The following is a 19622-nucleotide window of genomic DNA, read 5'->3' on the forward strand; positions in this document are numbered from 1 at the left end:
TGGCACTACCACCATGCTAAATGGGATAGATTTCGAACAGATCTAGCAATACAAAACTGGGCATCCATGAGGCGCAGTGGGCCATCAGCAACAGCAGAATTGTACTCAACCACAATCTGTAACCTCATGGCCCGGCATATCCCCCACTCTACCATTACCATCAAGCCAGGAGACCAACCCTGGTTCAATGAAGAGTGCAGGAGGGCATGCCAGGAGCAGCACCAGGCATACCTCAAATGAGGTGTCAACCTGGTGAAGCTACAACACAGGACTATCTGAGTGCCAAACTGCGTAAGCAGCATGCGATAGACAGAGCTAAGCGATCCCATAACCAACGGATCAGATCTAAGCTCTGCAGTCCTGCCACATCCAGCTGTGAATGGTGGTGGACAATTAAACAACTAACTGGAGGAAGTGGCTCCACAAATATCCCCATCCTCAATGATGGGGGAGCCCAGCACATTAGTGCGAAAGATAAGGCTGACGCATTTGCAACAATCTTCAGCCAGAAGTGCCGAGATGCCGACCCATCTCGGCCTCCTCCTGAAGTCCCCAGCATCACAGAGGCCAGACTTCAGTCAATTCGATTCACTCCGCATGATATCTGAAGGCTGAAGACTGAAGGCACTGGATACTGCAAAAGCTGTGGGCCCTGACAATATTCTGGCAATAGTACTGAAGACCTGTGCTCCCGAACTTGCCACGCCCCTAGCCAAGCTGTTCCAGTACAGCTACAACACTGGCATCTACCCTGCAATGTGGAAAATTGCCCAAGTATGTCTGTGCACAAAAAGTAGGACAAGTCCAACCCGGCCAATTACCGCCCTATCAGCCTACTCTCAATCATCAGTAAAGTGATGGAAGGTGTCATCAACAGTGCCATCAAGCGGCACTTGCTTAGCAATAACCTGCTCAATGACGCTCAGTTTGGGTTCCGCCAGGGCCACTCAGCTCCTGACCTCATTACAGCCTTAGTTCAAACATGGACAAAAGAGCTGAACTCAAGAGGTGAGGTGAGAGTGACTGCCCTTGACATCAAGGCAGCATTTGACCGAGTCGGGCATCAAGGAGCCCTAGCAAAACTGAGGTCAATGGGAATTGGGGGGGGAAAACCCTCCACTGGCTGGAGTAATACCTAGCACAAAGGAAGATGGTTGTGGGTGTTGGAGGTCAATCATCTGAGCTCCAGGAAATCACTGCAGGAGTTCCTCAGGGTAGTGTCCTAGGCCCAGCCATCTTCAGCTGCTTCATCAATGACCTTCCTTCAATCATAAAGTCAGAAGTGGGGATGTTCGCTGATGATTGCATAATGTTCAGCACCATTCGTGATTTCTCAGATACTGAAGCAGTCCGTGTAGAAATGCAGCAAGACCTGGACAATATCCAGGCTTGGGCTGATAAGTGGCAAGTAACATTCGTGCCACACAAGTGCCAGGCAATGACCATCTCCAACAAGAGAGAATCTAACCATCTCCCCTTGACATTCAACGGCATTAACATCACTGAATCCCCCACTATCAACATCCTAGGGGCAGCCACAGACCAGAAACTGAACTGGAGTAGCCATATAAATACCATGGCTACAAGAGCAGGTCAGAGGCTAGGAATCCTGAGGCGAGTAACTCACCTTCTGACTCCCCAAAGCCTGTCCACCATCTACAAGGTACAAGTCAGGAGTGTGATGGAATACTCTCCACTTGCCTGGATGGGTGCAGCTCCAACAACACTCAAGAAGCTCGACACCATCGAGGACAAAGCAGCCCGCTTGATTGGCACTCCAACGACAAACATTCACTCCCATCACCACCAACGCACAGTGGCAGCAGTGTGTACCATCTAAAAGATGCATGGCAGCAATGCACCAAGTCTCCTTAGACAACACCTTCCAAACCTGCGACCTCTACCAACTAGAAGGACAAGGGCAGCAAATGCATGGGAACACCACCACCTGCAAGTTCCCCTCCAAGTCACACACCATCCTGACTTGGAACTATATCGCCGTTTCTTCAATGTCGCTGAGTCAAAATCCTGGAACTCCCTTCCTAACAGTACTGTGGGTATACCTACCCCAAATGGACAGCAGCGGTTCAAGAAGGCAGTTCACCACTACCTTCTCAAGGGCAATTAGGGATGGGCAATAAATGCTGGCCTAGCCAGCAACGCCCACATTCCTGAATGAATTTAAAAAAAAATGTACCAGGGCATCCAGATCCCTCTGTACCACTGAGTTCTGCAATCTCTCTCCATTTAAATAATATACTGCTTTTCTATTCTTCCTGCCAAAGCAGACAAGTTCACATTTTCCCACATTATACTCAGTGTGCCAAATTTTTGCCCACTCACTTAACATATCTATATCCTTTTGTGGACTTTTAACTTCCTCTTGACAACTTACTTTCCTTCCTACCTCGGTGTTATTGGCAAATTTAGCTACCACAAGTTCAGTCCCTTCATCCAAGTCGTGAATATAAATTGTAAATAGTTGAGGCCCAGCACTGATCCCTGTGGCACTCCACTAATTGCAGTTTGCCAACCCAAAAAAGACCCATTTATCCCTACTCCCTGCTTCTTGTTAGCTAACCAGTCCTTTATCCATGCTAATATGTTAACCTTAATATGTGCTCTTATCTTACCTTTGATGTGGCACCTTATCAAATGCCTTTTGGAAACCTCAGTACATCACATCTACAGGTTCCCCTTTATCCACCTTGCTTGTTATTTCCTTGAAGAACTCTAATAAATTATTTCAACACGATTTCCCTTTCACAAATCCATATTGACTCTGTCTGATCCCATTATAATTTTCTCAGTATGCTGCTATAACCTCCAAATTAATGGATTCTAGTAATTTCCCTATGACAGATATTAGGCTAACTGGCCTATTGTTTCCTGCTTTCTGTCTCCCCCCCCTTTCTTGAATAAAGGTGTTATATTTACTATTTTCCAATCTGCTGAGACCCTTCCAGAAGCAAAAGAATTTTGAAAGATTATAACCAAAGCCTCTACTTTCTCTGCAGCCACTTCTTTTAAGACCCTGGGATGCAGGCCATCTGGTCCTGGGGACTTGTCAGCCTTTAGGTCTAATAGTTTTCCCAGCATCTTTTCCCTGGTGAGGGTGATTGTTTTACGTTTCTCCCTCCCTTTCACCTCTTTATTTTCAAGTACCTTGGCAGGTTTTCAAAGTCTTCTGCAGTGAAAACAGACACAAGATACCTGTTCATTGCCTCTGCCATTTCATTGTTTTCCATTATCAATTCCCCACACTCACTCTAGAGAACCAACTCTAGCTTTATTTACTCTTTTCCTATTTAAATACTTGTAGAAACTCTTACTATCTTTTATATTACTACCTAGTTTTCTCTCATACTCTACTTTCTCCCTCTTCATTATTTTTTCATCATTCTTTGCTGGTTCTTAAAGTCTGCCCAATCTTCTGACCTACCACTAATCTGTGCAGATTTGTTCAGTGCTTCTTTTAATTTGATACTATCCTTAACTTCCTTATTTAGCCACAGATGATGTATCCTTCTCAAAGAATCTTTCTTTCTCACTGGGATAAATCTTTGCTGAGAGTTATTAAATATCTCCTTAAAAGTCTGCCACTGCATCTCTACTGACCTGCCTTTTACCCTAGCTTCCCAGTTCACTCTGTCTTCATACCCTTGTAATTACCTTTATTTAGGTTTAAAACACTAGTCTTAGACCCATACTTCTCCCTTTCAAACGGAACATGAAATTCTATCATGTTATCATCGCTGTCGCCTAGAGGCTCCTTTACCATGAGGGTATCATTGCACATTACCAGATCTGGAACAGCCTGCTCCCTAGTTGACTCTAGAACATACTGCTCTAAGAAACTGTCCTGAATACACTCTACGAACTCATTTTCCATGCGACCTTTGCCAATCTGATTCACCCAATCTACCTGTAGATTAAAGACACCTATGACTATTGCAGTACCTTTCTTACATGCCCCATTTATTTCCTCCTGTATACTCTGTCCTACAGTGTATCAACTGTTAGGGGGCCTATAAACTACTCCCACAAGTGCCCTCTTACCTTTCCTATTCCTTATCTCTAGCCAAACAGATTCGACATCTTGCTCTTCTAAGCTAAGGTCATCCCTTGCTACCCCTACTAATGACATCCTTAGTTAACAAAGTTACCCCACCACCTTTTCCTAGCTTCCTGTCTTTTCAAAATGTCAAATACCCTTCAATATTCAGTCCCAGCCTTGGTCACCTTGCAACCATGTCTTTGTAATGGCTATCAGGTCATACACATTTATTTCTATCTGTGCTAACAATTCATCGATTTTGTTATGAATGCTGCACACAGATACAGAGCATTTAACTTGTCTTTTTACCTTTTCTGCAATCTTTGGCCTTATCTGCTGGTGCAATCTTATGTTTGCACGCTCTGTCCTTTCCTGCCGCACTCTGGTTATCATTACCCAAATCGCTACCCTGCTCTATTACCTCATTGTTTCCATTTGATTTACCACATCTCGGGCTGAATTTTACAGACATATTTGGTCTGACGGGTGAGGGTCGTCGTTTTAGTCTTAGCTGGAGAAGATACTTTGAAGATCAAAACCATGGGGAAGAAAGCTGGAAACTATCTCAGTTATTCTGCCCTGGTAAGTGGTTCAAGAATTTCTTGTGAGACTTGAGGGAGGAGCTGCCCGAGGGTAGAACACAATGGACAGATAGACAAATGGTTTATTTTGGAGATAAAACAATGAAAGGTGTATTAAAGGTGAATGCACTTCATTTAGTTACATACATAGTTAATCCATTTTACTGTCATGTTTTCCTCTTGTGTTGCGAACTTCTTAATCTTAGTTGTGGATTATGCCCTTTTACTGAATGTTCTCATCTGTGGGAAAACCTACAGCTCGGCTGTGCAGCTGCATAACCAAATAGCAAGCTGCAGAGAATAGAGGAGCTTTCTACCTCCAGTTACAGCAACTGGTGCTGATGGACCAGTATCAGTGCCAGTGATCTCTGATATTTTATTGACATGGGCCAAACAGTTTCATATATAGCCCCTACTGTACCTTATGCAGAAAAACTTGTCACTTACATAAATGCCAACTGACTGATTCTGTACTATACCAACATGTCCGTTGCAGCCCATCTGCTGCTGAAACCCTCATTCATGCTTTTGTGACCTCCAGATTTGACTGTCCCACTGTTTTCCTGAGCATTCTCCAGCTGTTCATATCCTAACTCATGCCATATTCCAATCATCTATCACTCCAGTGCTTGTTGGCCTACAATTGGCTCCCAGTCCCCAAATGCCTGGATCTTAAAATCCTCATCCTCATGTTCAAATTCCTCCATGGTCTGAACATCCAGCTCTACAACCATCTGAGAACTCTGTTGATCCAATTCTGACCTCTTGTGCATCCTTGGCTTCCTTTGCCACTGTTGAGCTGTCTAGGCCTTAAGCTGAGGAATTCGCTCCCTAAACTGCTCCGTCTCTCTCTCCTCCTTTAAGATACTCCTTAAAGTCTACCTCTTTGACCAACCTTTTGATCACTTGTCCCAATGTCTCTTTCTTTGGATTAATGTCTTTGGCTTTTTTTGTCTGTTTATGTTCCTGTGGAATGTTTTACTACATTAAAGGTGCTATATAAATGCAAGTTGCTGTTGTTGCATGTTAATGGTAAAGGTCATAAAATGATAAAGCATAGAATGAGGCCATTTGGCCAATTATGCCTGTGCTAGCTCTTTGGTAGAGCAATTCAATTAGTCCCATGCTCCTGCTCTTTCCTCACAGTCCTGTAATTCTTTTCCCTTCAATAATGTTCCATTGAATCTACTTCCACCATGCTTTCAGGCAGATCGCAACTCACTGCATAAAAATTCTCTTCATCTCACCTCTGGTTCTTGTGCGAATTACCTTAAATTTGTGTCCTCTGGCTACCAATCCTTCTGCCACTGGAAACAGTTTCTCCTAATTTATTCTAACAAAACCTCTCATGATTTTGAACACCTCTAATAAATCTCCCCTTAGCCTTTTCTGCTACAAGGAGAACAATTCCCCAGCTTCTCTAGTCTCTCCATGTAACTGAAGTCCCCCATTCCTGTACCAATCTAGTTAATCTCCTCTGCACCCATCCTTCCTAAAGTGTGGTGCCCAGTATTACTCTAGCTGGGACTTAACCAGTATTTTATAAATTTATATATTTACATCACCGTCATTACGTAAATGTGATATACCCATTCTCCAAATTGATGAAAGCTGGGAAGTTACACATCTTGGATCCCTAAGTCTCGATAGCAGAAGTATTCTCAAGATATGAGGCTGCAATGGAGTCGGGCAGGAGTGGCATTTTACGCCGTTGGCTGCGTGCCAGTTCCCAGGCTCCATCGCACCCCTGGGCTGCCAGGTAGCCGATACAACTAATTAAAGGCCTTATAAGGCCTATTGTCAGAGGCTGACTGGAATTTTCCAGTTGGCTTCCAGGTCCCCGGAGGAGGCAGAGAACAGGGCAGCTGTCTAAGGCAACCTCCCTGCAGCAATCCGGGGGCCTAGCACTCCAAGCAGGCTTACAGGCCCTCGTTGCCTGCCTGGCTTCAGCTTCAGCCTCTCAGGCCACCCTGTGGTTCCCAGCCCCCACAATAGTGACCAGGCTGCTGATTCTATTTTTTATTTTAAATTTAAACAAGTTGGAGAGAGGGCACCTCCATCCTGGGGTGCCCTCTCCCTCACACCTGCAAGGGCATCCAGCTGCTGCTTCTAAGCTAGAGGGCCTCCTATTGGCCCTCCAACCTCAAGAGCCCACCCGCCATGCTTAATTGGACGGCGAGCCAGCAATCTGGCCATTAGCTGTCCAATTCAGGGAAAATCACTGTCGGGGCTAGATTTTATACTCTCCCCTGTGGTGAGTAAGGAGACGGGAAGAGCAATTAATTGGACAGGATGGCAGTGGGTGGGGACTCGTGGTGGGTGGGAACTCGTGCTGATAATTGTTATTCTGGTGTAAAGTGATCTTTAGTTGCAGCTGTGTGGCACTTGGTTCTCCTTGCTCTGCAAAGACAGCAGTATGAGTATGTCCATTTGGGTACTATACTGTTAATAAATGCACAATTATGCACTTGTGCATTGTCTGCATGGAGATGCTAATGTAATATATTGTGCAAATCAGAGCTTATATGATTAATGTAATACATGTAATTCTGTACCGCAGAAGGCAGTGGAGGCCAAGTCATTAAATATATTCAAGAAGGAGATAGATATACTTCTTAATACCAAAGGGATTAAGGGATATGGGGAGAAAGCGGGAACAGGGTACTGAATTAGACGATCAGCCATGATCTTTCTTGAATGGCGGAGCAGGCCCGAAGGGCCAAAGGGCCGAATGGCCTATTCCTGCTCCTATTTTCTGTGTTTCTATGTTTCTATACCACAATTTTATGCTCAATTTCCAGTCCGAATGACTTCTGAACTTCCCTCCCAGAAAAAAAATCAACCAGAGCTTATGGAGTGATGTTCTCAGTATCTAATTCCACCACCTGTTACACTCCATGTCCTCCTGTTATGTTATGATTTAGTCTTTAAACATACAGGCAGCACAGATTAAGGTAACAGTAATCTGCACCACTAAATTCCTAAATGCAGTTTATTATTTCCCTCCTCACTAATACCTTACTTGTTTTTAAACTTGCAAATATTTATCATGCTACAACAGCAGTTTATGTATGTATATCTTTATTAACTACTTTTCTTCAAGTTCATTCTACTATTATATTCACATTTTAGAGTAACATTGCATCCTTCAAGACACGCATCTCTCTTCCAGACCACCAGCCAGATTATCCAACTTGATGAGAGTGTTCACCCTTTCTATCACGTATTGCCATCTTTCGTACATTCTAGGAGGTTGTTCTTCATGTTTCACTCAAAATGTGCTCATGTTGTTTTATTACTATGTTTATCAGCACTTAAGAGGCACATTGTTAAAGTGGGCTCTTTTGTTACCACTCATACTTCTCCAAAAAATGTGCAGCTAACAAACAAATGATTAACTTTGGTACTTATACTGGTTGAGACACTCATTAGCTGCTTGAATCGAATTGAAGCTTCATTTGTTATTGCTGGTGTGTTGGGAATGGCTCAGACCTTTTCATTGTTCCAAATGAAATCACCTTCTCAAAAATCACATTTTAATGCCATGCATTCCACAGTTACGTTAGTAGTTCATCAATCTAAGAGAAATCTAATTTAAAGGAGATTTTGGACCAAATTCATATTGGCCACCTACTGTCGTGACCCGCAAGAGGAAAATAGAATGCTTACATTCACATTATGCACAGGAGCCAGTATCCATGAAGGAAATTGCAGCTTGATGTCCAGCAGCACATCACTTGGTTTCAAGGCGAATGTTAACCTACCTTTCTTAGACAGGGGAATGTTGCGATCAGGGAGAGGGTGGGGTGCTAGGCCAGCAGCAGCCAGAATATTTTGGTTAGGCCGAGAGGAGCACTATTGGCCCCACAGGTTGATTTGAAACTTCAATTCGCTTGGCTTCTTCTTCAGCTGAAATGCCTATGGAATGATCGAGGTGTGCACGGCTCACACTGATTAGATCATTCCTAAAATGCCAATTTATGTACGCCATAGGACCCTGATTTACATATTAAAATCAGGCTGAGCATCTGAAACAGCCCCGGTTGAAGTGTCAGCCAGCCGATGATCGGCATTGACAAGGGTTTACATCTATGCAGTTATTTCAGGAGGTTAAAATCAGCCTCAAAAGAATTAAGTTACCAGGTGAAATCAGTATTTTCCTCATATATTTAAATTTTATATAAAGGTTACAAAGCTATTATTCTTAATGTACATAAAGGGAAAACTATAAATTTTAATTTGCAATATCCAAAGAGTTAATTCATTTTTATTATCCCATCTATCAATAGGATAGTTTAAAGAAAATCTTCAGAACGCTCCATGTTGCTAATTTTGATTTGACTCTGGTTAGCCAATGTACCTGAAATTGCAAAATCCCGAAAGCAGCTAAAAAAAAAAAATGAAGGAAAATGCCGTTTCTGAGATTTACAGAAGCATTGCATCCCTGAGTTATATTTTCTGATCCTTACCTCCACTTGGGCTGCCACTGGCTTCTCCTTCCCCACCCAGTGTTTGCAAATGGCAGTGATGGTGCAGGGTCTGGATGCCTGGTGCATTTCACTCCCATTTTCTTGTATTACCAAAGCTTTCCGGAACTGTTGTAGGAAAGATGGTAGTAGGCCCTGGAAATCAGCAGGAATGGCCACGAGGTACAGCCATGGAGTACCCCAAGATACCTCAACACTGCCCCCCTGTCCTCCCAATGTGTTACTTGCGTTGGTCTTGGTCTCTACCATCTTTCAGGGTACTTCTCTTTCAAATCTTTTCCTGTCTTTTACGGAGCTGCAGCAGTGGTCTTGTTGTAGTGCTTTTGGCATATTCCTAAAGTTTCTTGTCAGGCCCACTCTTGGCAAAGGCAATCCTGCCAGAAGCCTGCTATCCATTATGGCCAAGATTTTCTGTGGCCCCTTGAGGCAGGGTCAGAAATGGGGGGGCATGGAGTACCACAACGGGTGGAGTGGGCACGGGGGGCCCATTGCCTCCCCGTCGCCTATTGATCTTCCCAGGGGCAGGATAGTCCGACGACGGCCTTCCTGCCCAGAGGCGAATTAAGGCCCTCAAGTGGCCTATTAATGACCAATTAAGGGCCTCTTCCTGCCGCCACTGGGATCTGGTTGCGAGGGGGGGGTGGGGGGAAGAATGGAAATCCCTCCTTCATGCGCAATTTGTGGCTCACAGAGGACCCCCACCAGGAACCACTTTACCCCCGGGGACTCCCCTCCCCCTGGAGTGCACAATCAACTCCCTGCACCACACATCCCACCTTGCCAGGGCCTACCTACCTGGCCTCAGCGACCCCGCCTCACCCACCTCTGATCTGGGGTTCCACCGCTGGGCCTGGGCCCGAGGCCTCTGCAGTACCGGCAGTGGCCACTGCTGCTGCTGGCGCTGCCGATACTGATGAGCTGCCAGCCCTCTGATTGGCCGGCAGCTCTCGCAGGTGGAATCCCCGTCTACATACAGTCTTTAAAGGGATGGGGACTCGGCTTGTGAAACTTGGAGGTTAAAAGACTGGAGGATCTCTCGGCAGGGCGCGAAAAGACCGAGGCAGAGATCCCCCTGCTTCTTCGGCAGGGCGCCAGGAGCCCTGCCTCCAGCACAAAATCCAGCCCTATATGTTACGCAATGAATTGGATCAGAGTTGAGTGTATTTGGAGGGGTGGGCAAAAATTTCGCCTAACGGAACTCCTCCACAAGGAGGAGAATCCTGACACTACCTTTTACTGAATGAAATTCAGAGAAACTACATTTATCTCAAAAATGGTACTAAATTTATAATTGTAACACTAACACAACTTATATTTACAATCCCAACATGTAGCAATAGACTGACATTAGACTATCCTTAATTTTTTTTGCAGGAGCTACACATAAATCTGACAGCCTGCATGCATGACCTGTACATCTGAATATATATAAACTTTTAACATTACTACAGTTGCAAGTTAATTGTAGTCTTTTCAAAACCATTAAGCCATTTAGGTTGACAAATGGAGTTGTTACTGTAAATATCTGTATTCTTACCACATCATAGTTATATTAATATTTAGAAAAGATGGCCCTTTTTGCCTTGTGGTTCCATTGCAACCAGTTAAAGGGAATCCTCTTAACGAGTTCACCCACCGCAAGTCAGTAAACAAAGAATGGCCACATGTTTGACATCACTGATTAGGACCAGGCTTTTCAAAGCTTTATGCATATTTCTGAAACCCACAGAACATTAATTTTTAATGATCTCACTCTCACTGCTCCATTAAAAGATGGTCTCGAAAAGATTTTAACATAATCAATCACATAGTTAGCTACAAAATATTAACTGGAACAGTAGCCTTTTGAATAAAACATAACATATAAAACCCTCCAACATAGGACTGCCAGTAATTAAAGTTGAATATGTAATCACTTCTGTTCATGCACTAGAATTTTTTGACATCAACAAGGTGCAAAAAACTTTGCTGGCCTATATATAGATTGTAGATGGAAGACAGCTATGTATTGTAGAATGAAGCCAGATACCCCAGTTATGCTTTCATGATAAAAAAAGTGAACAAAATACTTCTTTGTGCCTCCCAATAAAACTAGCATATATATGTCATAGACGCTTACATATGTTGCTGTGGAGAACATCCTGGGCTGATATTCCCATTGCTTTCGAGGTGATCCAGTGAACCATTGAGGTCTTCATGGGCTGCCTGCAGTAAGCCACTGGAGGTGGTGTTTATCAAGCTTGGGTTACTAAGTAAAGGTAAACTACTCTCTGCAAGGGCCGCCTGACAAAAAATAAACATAAAATAATTGATCATCAACATTGTTTCAAGTCTATGACAGATTTTACAAGCTTCATTAGGGGGATCTTGTGAAAAATATGATACATTACCACACAAATATTGACAATATATTATATTTTTATATCAATCTTTTATTAAATATTTAAAGTGATTGGAGTAGTTATTTATCTACATCCCTTTTGTTGCAAACGCAGCCTAAACAGGTGAAGGTATCAACAGACTCATTACTTTGCAGCCACTATTGCTAATGAGCCAACATCTTAAACTTGTACGCTTTAAAGCAACACTTTGTAAAAGGCAATCAATAGTTTTGTAAAAGGAAACCAGATGGATATCATATTTCTTATTTTTATGCAGTGATAGAATGTCCAATGTTCCAGAGATTTTTTTGACATTCTTTATTCCAGCCACATTATCTTACATCAAGAGCACTGCGAGGAAATCACTCAATTCATTTAGAATATCCCCAGACCAAAGGTAAAAAATTAATTGTTACAGTACTTATGTGTAGTATAACCTAGATTTTTGTTTTAATGGCTATCTTGGCACTTCTGCAAAAGATAATTTTCTTCATAAAGTCAGTCAATTACTTTATTAAAAACTTAAGAATTAAAATTTCCCTTTCTTATAAGGTAACCAGGAATTTAGCCATGTGCTTTTTAATGAGAAATAACCTCTAAAATAATGGTGAGACCACATCTGGAGTACTGTCTCCTTATTTAGGGAAGGATGCAAATGCATTGGAGGCAGTACAGAGAAGGTTTACTACACTAATACCTGGAATGGGCGGGCTTGTCTTACGAGGGAAGATTGGACAGGCTAGGCTTGTATCCGTTGGAATTTAGAAGAGTAAGAGGCGACTTGATTGAAACATACAAGATCCTGAGGGGTCTTGACAGGGTGGATGCGGAAAGGATGTTTCCCCTTGTGGGAGAATCTAGAACTAGGGGTCACTGTTTAAAAATAAAGGGTCGCCCATTTAAAACAGAAATGAGAAATTTTTTCTCTCAGAGGGTCATGAGTCTTTGGAATTCTCTTCCTCAAAAAGGCGGTGGAAGCAGAGTCCTTGAATATTTTTAAGGCAGAGGTAGATAGATTCTTGATAAGCAAGGGGGTGGAAGGTTATCGGGGCTAGGTGAAAATGTGGAGTAATCAGTTCAGCCATTAACTTATTGAATGGCAGGGCAGGCTCAAAGGGCCGAGTGGCCCATTCCTGCTCCTAGTTCATATGTTCATAAAATGGCTGTGGGTAGTGGATGCAATACTTCTGGGTAAAGAAATTCTTAAGCACACTTAGTAAATAGGTCAATTATTTGTTGGGTCCACATCAGAAATTGATTAACTCATGTTTGGCTTAGAATGTCATAAAGATACCTCAATTTATAACTTATACCATTTGCTAAAAAGAAAATGCTGCACTCTTCTCAAGAGTTAGCTCAGGATACAGTACAAGTAACAGAAGTTGATTTTCTTTTCATTTGTTAGGCTGCATTGACCCCTTTACCCATAATCTGCACATTTCAAATTTCTCATTTCACAGCTCTAAGCTTGCAATTCCTTTTGTTACAGTATCCCATTCTCCCTTTCCATTCCTAAGTCACTACATTCACATATACAGGTCCTACTCATCATTTATGTGCACATCTAACTAGAAGATGAGTTAAAGAGGTAGAAGCTTCATCACTAAATTATTTTGCTCTCTACAAATACCACCTTACTGAGGTTTATCTGTATTGATTCAATAATCAGATGTCAGATGACAGCACAAATATTATTTATTCTTTTAAAGTACCAGTTAGCAGCACCATGCTTTAGTTTACTGTGAGTATACACAGACACCTTTATGTTTATTAAGAATCTTTCACTTCACTCCTCCCCGGGAATATTCCATTGAGGCAGGAGAGTCTCTGTTAGGTTACTGGTGTGACTGAGAAACCAATAGGATTTAGACCAACTTCCAAGTTCCTTATCATGTTCACAAGGATCTTCTCATTCATAATTCAGTCTTTTACTTCTAGGTCATTTATCTAACTAGTTGTTTGGTAGATGTTACATGCTTAGGTGATAACTGATCTGTGTGTGTGAGTCTTAACCATAGATCTAGGAAGATTCTAAGTAGGACTTCACTAAATACAGTTTATTCAGGAGCTCAAATGTATGCAAAAGATGTACAAGATTTGTGACTACCGACTGAAGTCATAACCCCCATTTTTTTTGATGAATATATGCAAACAAAAGACCTATAAGTTAAAGTCCTACTTTGACACTAAATAAACAATGGTCAATAATGTCATTACCCATTTCCCCACATTATCATTCCTGTCAAGGAAACCCACTAAGATGCTCATGGACTATACCATATTGGCAGGTTTTGTAGATAACCATGTTTTGTCTTTCCTTCATTTTCACTTAGAGTCACATGTACCATTATCTGACTGTGGAGTGACACTATACATTAACTGTTACTACATAACTCAATTTACGTTTAGTGCAAGGCATATATACGACAGCAATGCTCCCCCATCACCCTCAAATGGACTGAATTTTTAAAAAATGAAATTGCAACTTTCTTCTATTTTGGTATCTTGACTGTAAGATGAGAATAAGACTTCAATAAGGTTTCAGTAAGTGGTTTTGAAATTCTCTTCTTTGCTGCCATCAACGCTTTGTTTTCTCAAACTTGCTTTGCTGGTTATTTTTAATTTGAAGTACATGCAAGTGAGTACTCTGATTTTATCAGGCTAAAAATATCAAATTAATGAATATAGACACAAACATGGATTTTGCACCCAGGATGAGATGATTTCAGCTGCTTATTTCCTCAAGAGAAATTAATTCAGTTCTTCAGTTTTAATTGTAAACCCAATTTGTACTATCAGTGTATTTTTGGAATTCAGTTACACCCAATATATTAATACATTGACCCTCAGTTTTCCTATATTGTGTTTGATAAATAGCTTTGCTGTCTGTATCTCTCAATTATATGTTAAATAATTCTCATATGTTTCCCAAATATTTTAAAATAAATTACTCAACAATTGATTTTAGATGAGCATATAATCAGATAGATGTTTATGTACACTCAAGAGTTATACATAAAATCCAACAAAAACACAATAGCTAATGTTTTTCTGTGGAGATTTACTATACATGATCTGTTACTGTAAATGCACATACAATGCATTAATGCATTTTTAATTTATTAGTTTGTTGTGAAACATTTTGTTCCTACTTCTCTCCTACAAATCCTATCAAATCATGCAATCACCTTTTTCAGTCTTAATGGAGAGATGCACCAGCCTGTGGATCTCTCCATGGAAGCCATCAATACCACTCTTTGCTTGACCCATCATAAGATAAACTTGACTGGTGAGTGGAAACCTATTTCCGGTTAGCTTTCTTCTAGATGCCTGACTAAGACTAGTCAGAATGTACGAATGGCAGTTAAGACAGGGATTCTAAAAAATTGTTGGCTTGAACTACCAAGGTCATAACAGTCCAAGTATTAAGCCACATTTGCATCTCTACATTAAAAAAATTAAAAGTGATTTGCAATGTCAGTTAAAATCTTGCCAATCTTAATGACTGATGATATCAATAGTGTGACTAGTGATATTCATGAGATGAACAGTTTAAAATGTTAACGTATTTTTTCTGTAAAGGTTGTTGTAATGGGTTACCGAGCACCTATAATGAGAAGAGAAAAGTGAACCCTGGCAGCTGCTCTTTGAATACAAGGTTTGACTAGCAGCAGAAGCAAGTTCGAAATGCAAACCAATTTGTTTCCACTTCTAAGCTGGGCTTGTGCTGAATGGTTTAACCCCAGTGGCAATTCCCTGCTGACTGTTCTTTAACTCCAAAGATCCTGATTCATGTTTTAACAAAGCATCTCCTTGACTTTAAAGAATGACCAAAACTTTACCCCGAAATAAAAGTCATGACATTTTGCCTCTTGTGCATAAAAATTATATATTGTAATTAAACTTTAAAATTTTTGCCATGAGCGCCTCATTCCCTAGCTCTATGATGTGAAATCATTTATGACAGCTTAGATAAATATTAATGCATATCCACATGCATTTGCAGAGGCTGCCATCAATCTAACATTTGATACAAAGGTGGATATTCCAAAGTTTGCCACAGGGTGTCCCTCTTGCTTTTTAACCACATCAGAAACTAGTGTTACAACTAAACCTATCCAAAGGAAAGGCTTAGAATCAAGTATCAAAATTGAAGGCTGAAATACAGAAATTAGGATGTACACAAAAGTAAAAATGTAATCAACTACATCAGTATCAAGCATTTGGCAGCTGCAATACATTTTTCACAATAAACAGTAGTCAAGGCATAATAAATCCAGTAACAGTGTTAAATGTTTTACCTGCAAGCTTGCATTGAGAGCTGCTCCATACCCCAGACTAGTAGGTATGTTTTTGACTAATGTTGGGCTTCTGAAAATGAAAAGTAAAGACTTGTTAAAAATCCATAAGGCTTATATAAAAATAAAACATGGAAGACAAGCGTGCTTTAAGTCAAAAAATGCTAAATCAATGTTAAGTTAAGAAAATGTAGCAAGCATTAGATTATAATTATATGTGGCGTTAACTGCAAAACATTGCTATTTTTCAAAACTTAAAGTGAAACCAATTAGATTAAAATGACAACATAAACCCTTCCAGCACATTTCAACTCCTATTGTAAAATGTAGCATCTAAAAATAATATTCTAATTTTTTCAAATCTGTTTTTTTCCTTCTTTCAAATTAGTTAGCTAAAGATCCTCTGAATGAGCTTTCGAGCCAGTTTTATTAGTGATAATTACTTCAGCAAGTGCTGAATAAATGAAAAAAATAAACCACAAAGTACATCATCATCAAGATGAATGAGCCAGTTGCCTAACTAAGCGGTTTCTCAGCAAAGAAGTGTTTAGCTTCTCTTAATGCACCTGTGGCCTCTTTAAATTATTATACAAGGCTATTAATTATGCAGTCCAAGGAGAAAGAAATATTAACCAGCCCAATCATTCTGATGGTGAATTAATTTGCAAAGCAGTGGAATAAGCAAGCAAAAGGTCTCAGAGCAAGAAATGCTCATCAATACCCTCATCAGGAAAGTATTTCTGAGGTCGGCCTCTTGGAGTGTGGTGGCTACTGTTAACTTCCTCTTCATCAACAGTCCAAAAGGACCCAAGCTCATTCTGTACTCTGACAAAGCATTTCTGCAATGACAAATTAGTGGAAAGGGACGTGGATAGAAGCAATAGCCAAGCAGAAACCAGAGCAACAGAATGGGTAGAAAAGGAAAGAATGTATAGGGTTTGAAGGACAAGAAAGGATAAGAATACATATCAGCAATAGCAGGTTATGATTTCTAATATCATACAAGCAATATGAATGCAGGTATGTTAGAACTAAAACAAGAGACAGATATAGGGAGACCATTATAGTGAAGCTTTACTTATCAAAGTGCAACAAATGCAGGTTCACTTCCACAGGAATCAGCACCATCTACTTTAAAGCTTAAGTTCCAGCATTCTTGGCCCTTGTGGAAGGTTGTAGCTGGTGTGGGATATGAGGAACGGTGCAACTGGACGTTAGCTACAACAATGAACAATACTGAACACATACCCTGTTATCTTTTGTGACCTTCGCTTTTGGTATTCTATTTCATCCACTGTCCACACTGCCCCTTTAACATTTTCTACTCGAACAAAACACTTGTGCAGACTAAGGTTATGACGTACTGCATTCTAAAGTAAACAACAAGAGGGGAAAGAAGAACATTCCAAGTTGTGAAAAGTTAAACCAAGGAGCAAATGAACTCCAATTTAACAAGAAACATGCTGAAATCAGATCTCTCTTCCTTTGCTAGAACTCTTTATACATCATAATGATAGTAGTTTTCTAGTGTTGACATACACATTTGCCAATTATTTTTCTGTAAATTATCAAGCATTGTTTTTATTTATAGAAAAACATATTTTTAATGGTATACTAAGGAGGAACTTCTTACAAGTGTAGCTCAGCATTTAAACTTTAAAAAAATGTCTGTATTGTTCAGAAATTATACACTTTAGATGTTATAAAACCCAAGACCATAAACATACGGATTAGTTTTCCTTTTGGGTTGGCTGTAGGCTATGTACTTTGAACAGCAGCATGAATAGCAAAACTGTACACCAATATCTGCCATTTGAACTGTCTGTGATAACAAAGCTCTCAAAGCTATTTTAATAATAGCTATGTCAGAACCCTCTTGGCTGCTGCTGGTCTAAATTGCAATATCTGTACAAATTACAGTATCTTTGAAAATGCCAGTACAATTAGGTCAGGTCTGTTGTGTCCCTGATCAGCTCTTGGGGAGGTGGGGGGGGGGATGCCATTGGTGTAGTTAGGGATGATTGCGCAGTCCACTGAAATAACTGAACAGCCTATCTTCCTCCTGTAGTATGAAATGCAAGCGAAACCAACTTACAGTGCCACTGCCACATATGTTACTGTCAAACAAAGCCTAATGCAAATAAGCTAAAAAACACTCTTTTCAGCTTTATAATAATCAAATGACAGAGTTTGTTTGTGGTCTTCCAAGTTAACAGACATTTAAACGAATCCTATACAGTTCAGTGCAAATCCAGAAGCTTCAAATGATATGATAATAAGGAAAAGGCTTCCATGAAACCATTTATCGTTAATTACTGCTTTTCTGATAAATTTGATGTAAAAATACTTAAGCTGAATTGTTGATTTACTGTTTCCAGATGTGTTAAGTGCACAGCTGTAATTTCTATAAGCTCACATCTATGGGTTCTACGTGAGCATAAGAAAATAGCAATTATTTGTAAATACATATTTTATCATGTCTATTAAATTTGATGGAGTAACTAATATGCAGTTTTTCACAAGATGATGACAATTTCAAGGAGTAGCTTTGGTCATAACTTTTGTTCTAATGCTACAATTAATAATTTGAGACCAACAAATATGATCAGCCTGTTGAGATTCTGCATAATTTTTTCGCCTTCCGTTTTTGTGCATTGGGCTTGCTTTGAGAAAAGGGCCCTATAAAAAAAAAGGCATAAGCAGATCTTGCATCTGACCTGAAATCCATGGATTTGATTGATCTTAATGCCCATGGCTCTGAATATGATAATTTTAATATTAATGAGCAAATGAGCAGTTTTATTATGCATGCGATATAGTTAGAACTAATAAGCTGTTCAGAATGAGTTTCACTGGATTCCCGAGCTGCAGTGATGAGACCAAGCTGAGATATTAAATCATCTTTCATTTCTGCATTTTTCCCCCAGTAAACCAGAGGACAAAACAATCACTAAGTGTTACTGTAATGAGTAATATGCCGAATTGGAAATAAAGATATTGAACATTTTTTAGAAGTATACATTTCAATCATTTGCATTGTGTTCCTTTAAATTTCTTGTAATTTAAATCATAGCCCACATATGTAGTAATTGCATTTGGTTAAAACCCCATAAAATAATAATAATTAAAAACAAAATACGCAGCATAATTTGGAAATTGGAAGAGCTATTAGTCTTTTGCAGACATCTAGGTCTCTGATGGTCTTTCAGAATAATCTGCATTCCAAATCCAAATTAATTCAGTTCAGTAAATCTGGTACTCAAAAATGTTTAATATGCTGATGAGCACAGAAAAAAATGCTCGTAATGTAGATCTGGCTTTACCATGTCTATTCTTCACCACTACAAACAGTTCCACTGATTATGCCAAAAGACTTGTGGCTAATTGCTGTTTCATTCAGTTCTAAAATGCAAGTATAAAGTGCATTCAAGATGTACTGACTCTCTATCTGTTGAGCTACCCCTTTTCAAGAGAAAAATACAAGAAAAAAAAGATACCGAGAGCACCAATTTTGCTTCTTGTAAGTGCAAGATAATGGATTTGTTTAGACAGGGATATGAATGAATTCTTTGTCTCAGTAAATAAACTGTGTTTCTGTTCTGACAGGATAATATTCACTTACTTTCCTTTAGTTCCAGCTGAGTGACCACAGCCCTGACTCCTGTGGCAGCTTCAGTCTGTGTGATGAGGTATGATGTGTACAAAAGGCACAGACCAAGACAAAACCTACAGCCTCCATTTGTTGCACAAGGCAAACAGCCATTTTTCAAACTAATTAGCCAATAATATGTGAAAGTAAAAAGTAATACGGTGCTACT

At 40.3% G+C, this 19622-nt stretch overlaps 1 protein-coding gene across 6 annotated transcripts in view; it reads right to left on the bottom strand.

Annotated features, from left to right (window-relative positions):
* foxp2 (forkhead box P2) overlaps positions 1-19622 on the bottom strand; it is a 924460-nt gene that overhangs the window by 29307 nt on the left and 875531 nt on the right. For all 6 annotated transcript variants that reach the window (XM_068050567.1, XM_068050570.1, XM_068050565.1 and 3 more), the window contains 3 exons: positions 17053-17174; positions 15808-15877; positions 11245-11408 (listed from right to left, as the gene is read on the bottom strand). In XM_068050567.1, coding sequence (XP_067906668.1) covers positions 11245-11408; positions 15808-15877; positions 17053-17174 — 356 coding nt within the window. The remainder of the gene's footprint in view (positions 1-11244; positions 11409-15807; positions 15878-17052; positions 17175-19622) is intronic.

The sequence above is a fragment of the Heterodontus francisci genome, chromosome 18 (assembly GCF_036365525.1).
Source record: "Heterodontus francisci isolate sHetFra1 chromosome 18, sHetFra1.hap1, whole genome shotgun sequence".
Lineage (NCBI taxonomy): Eukaryota > Metazoa > Chordata > Chondrichthyes > Heterodontiformes > Heterodontidae > Heterodontus > Heterodontus francisci.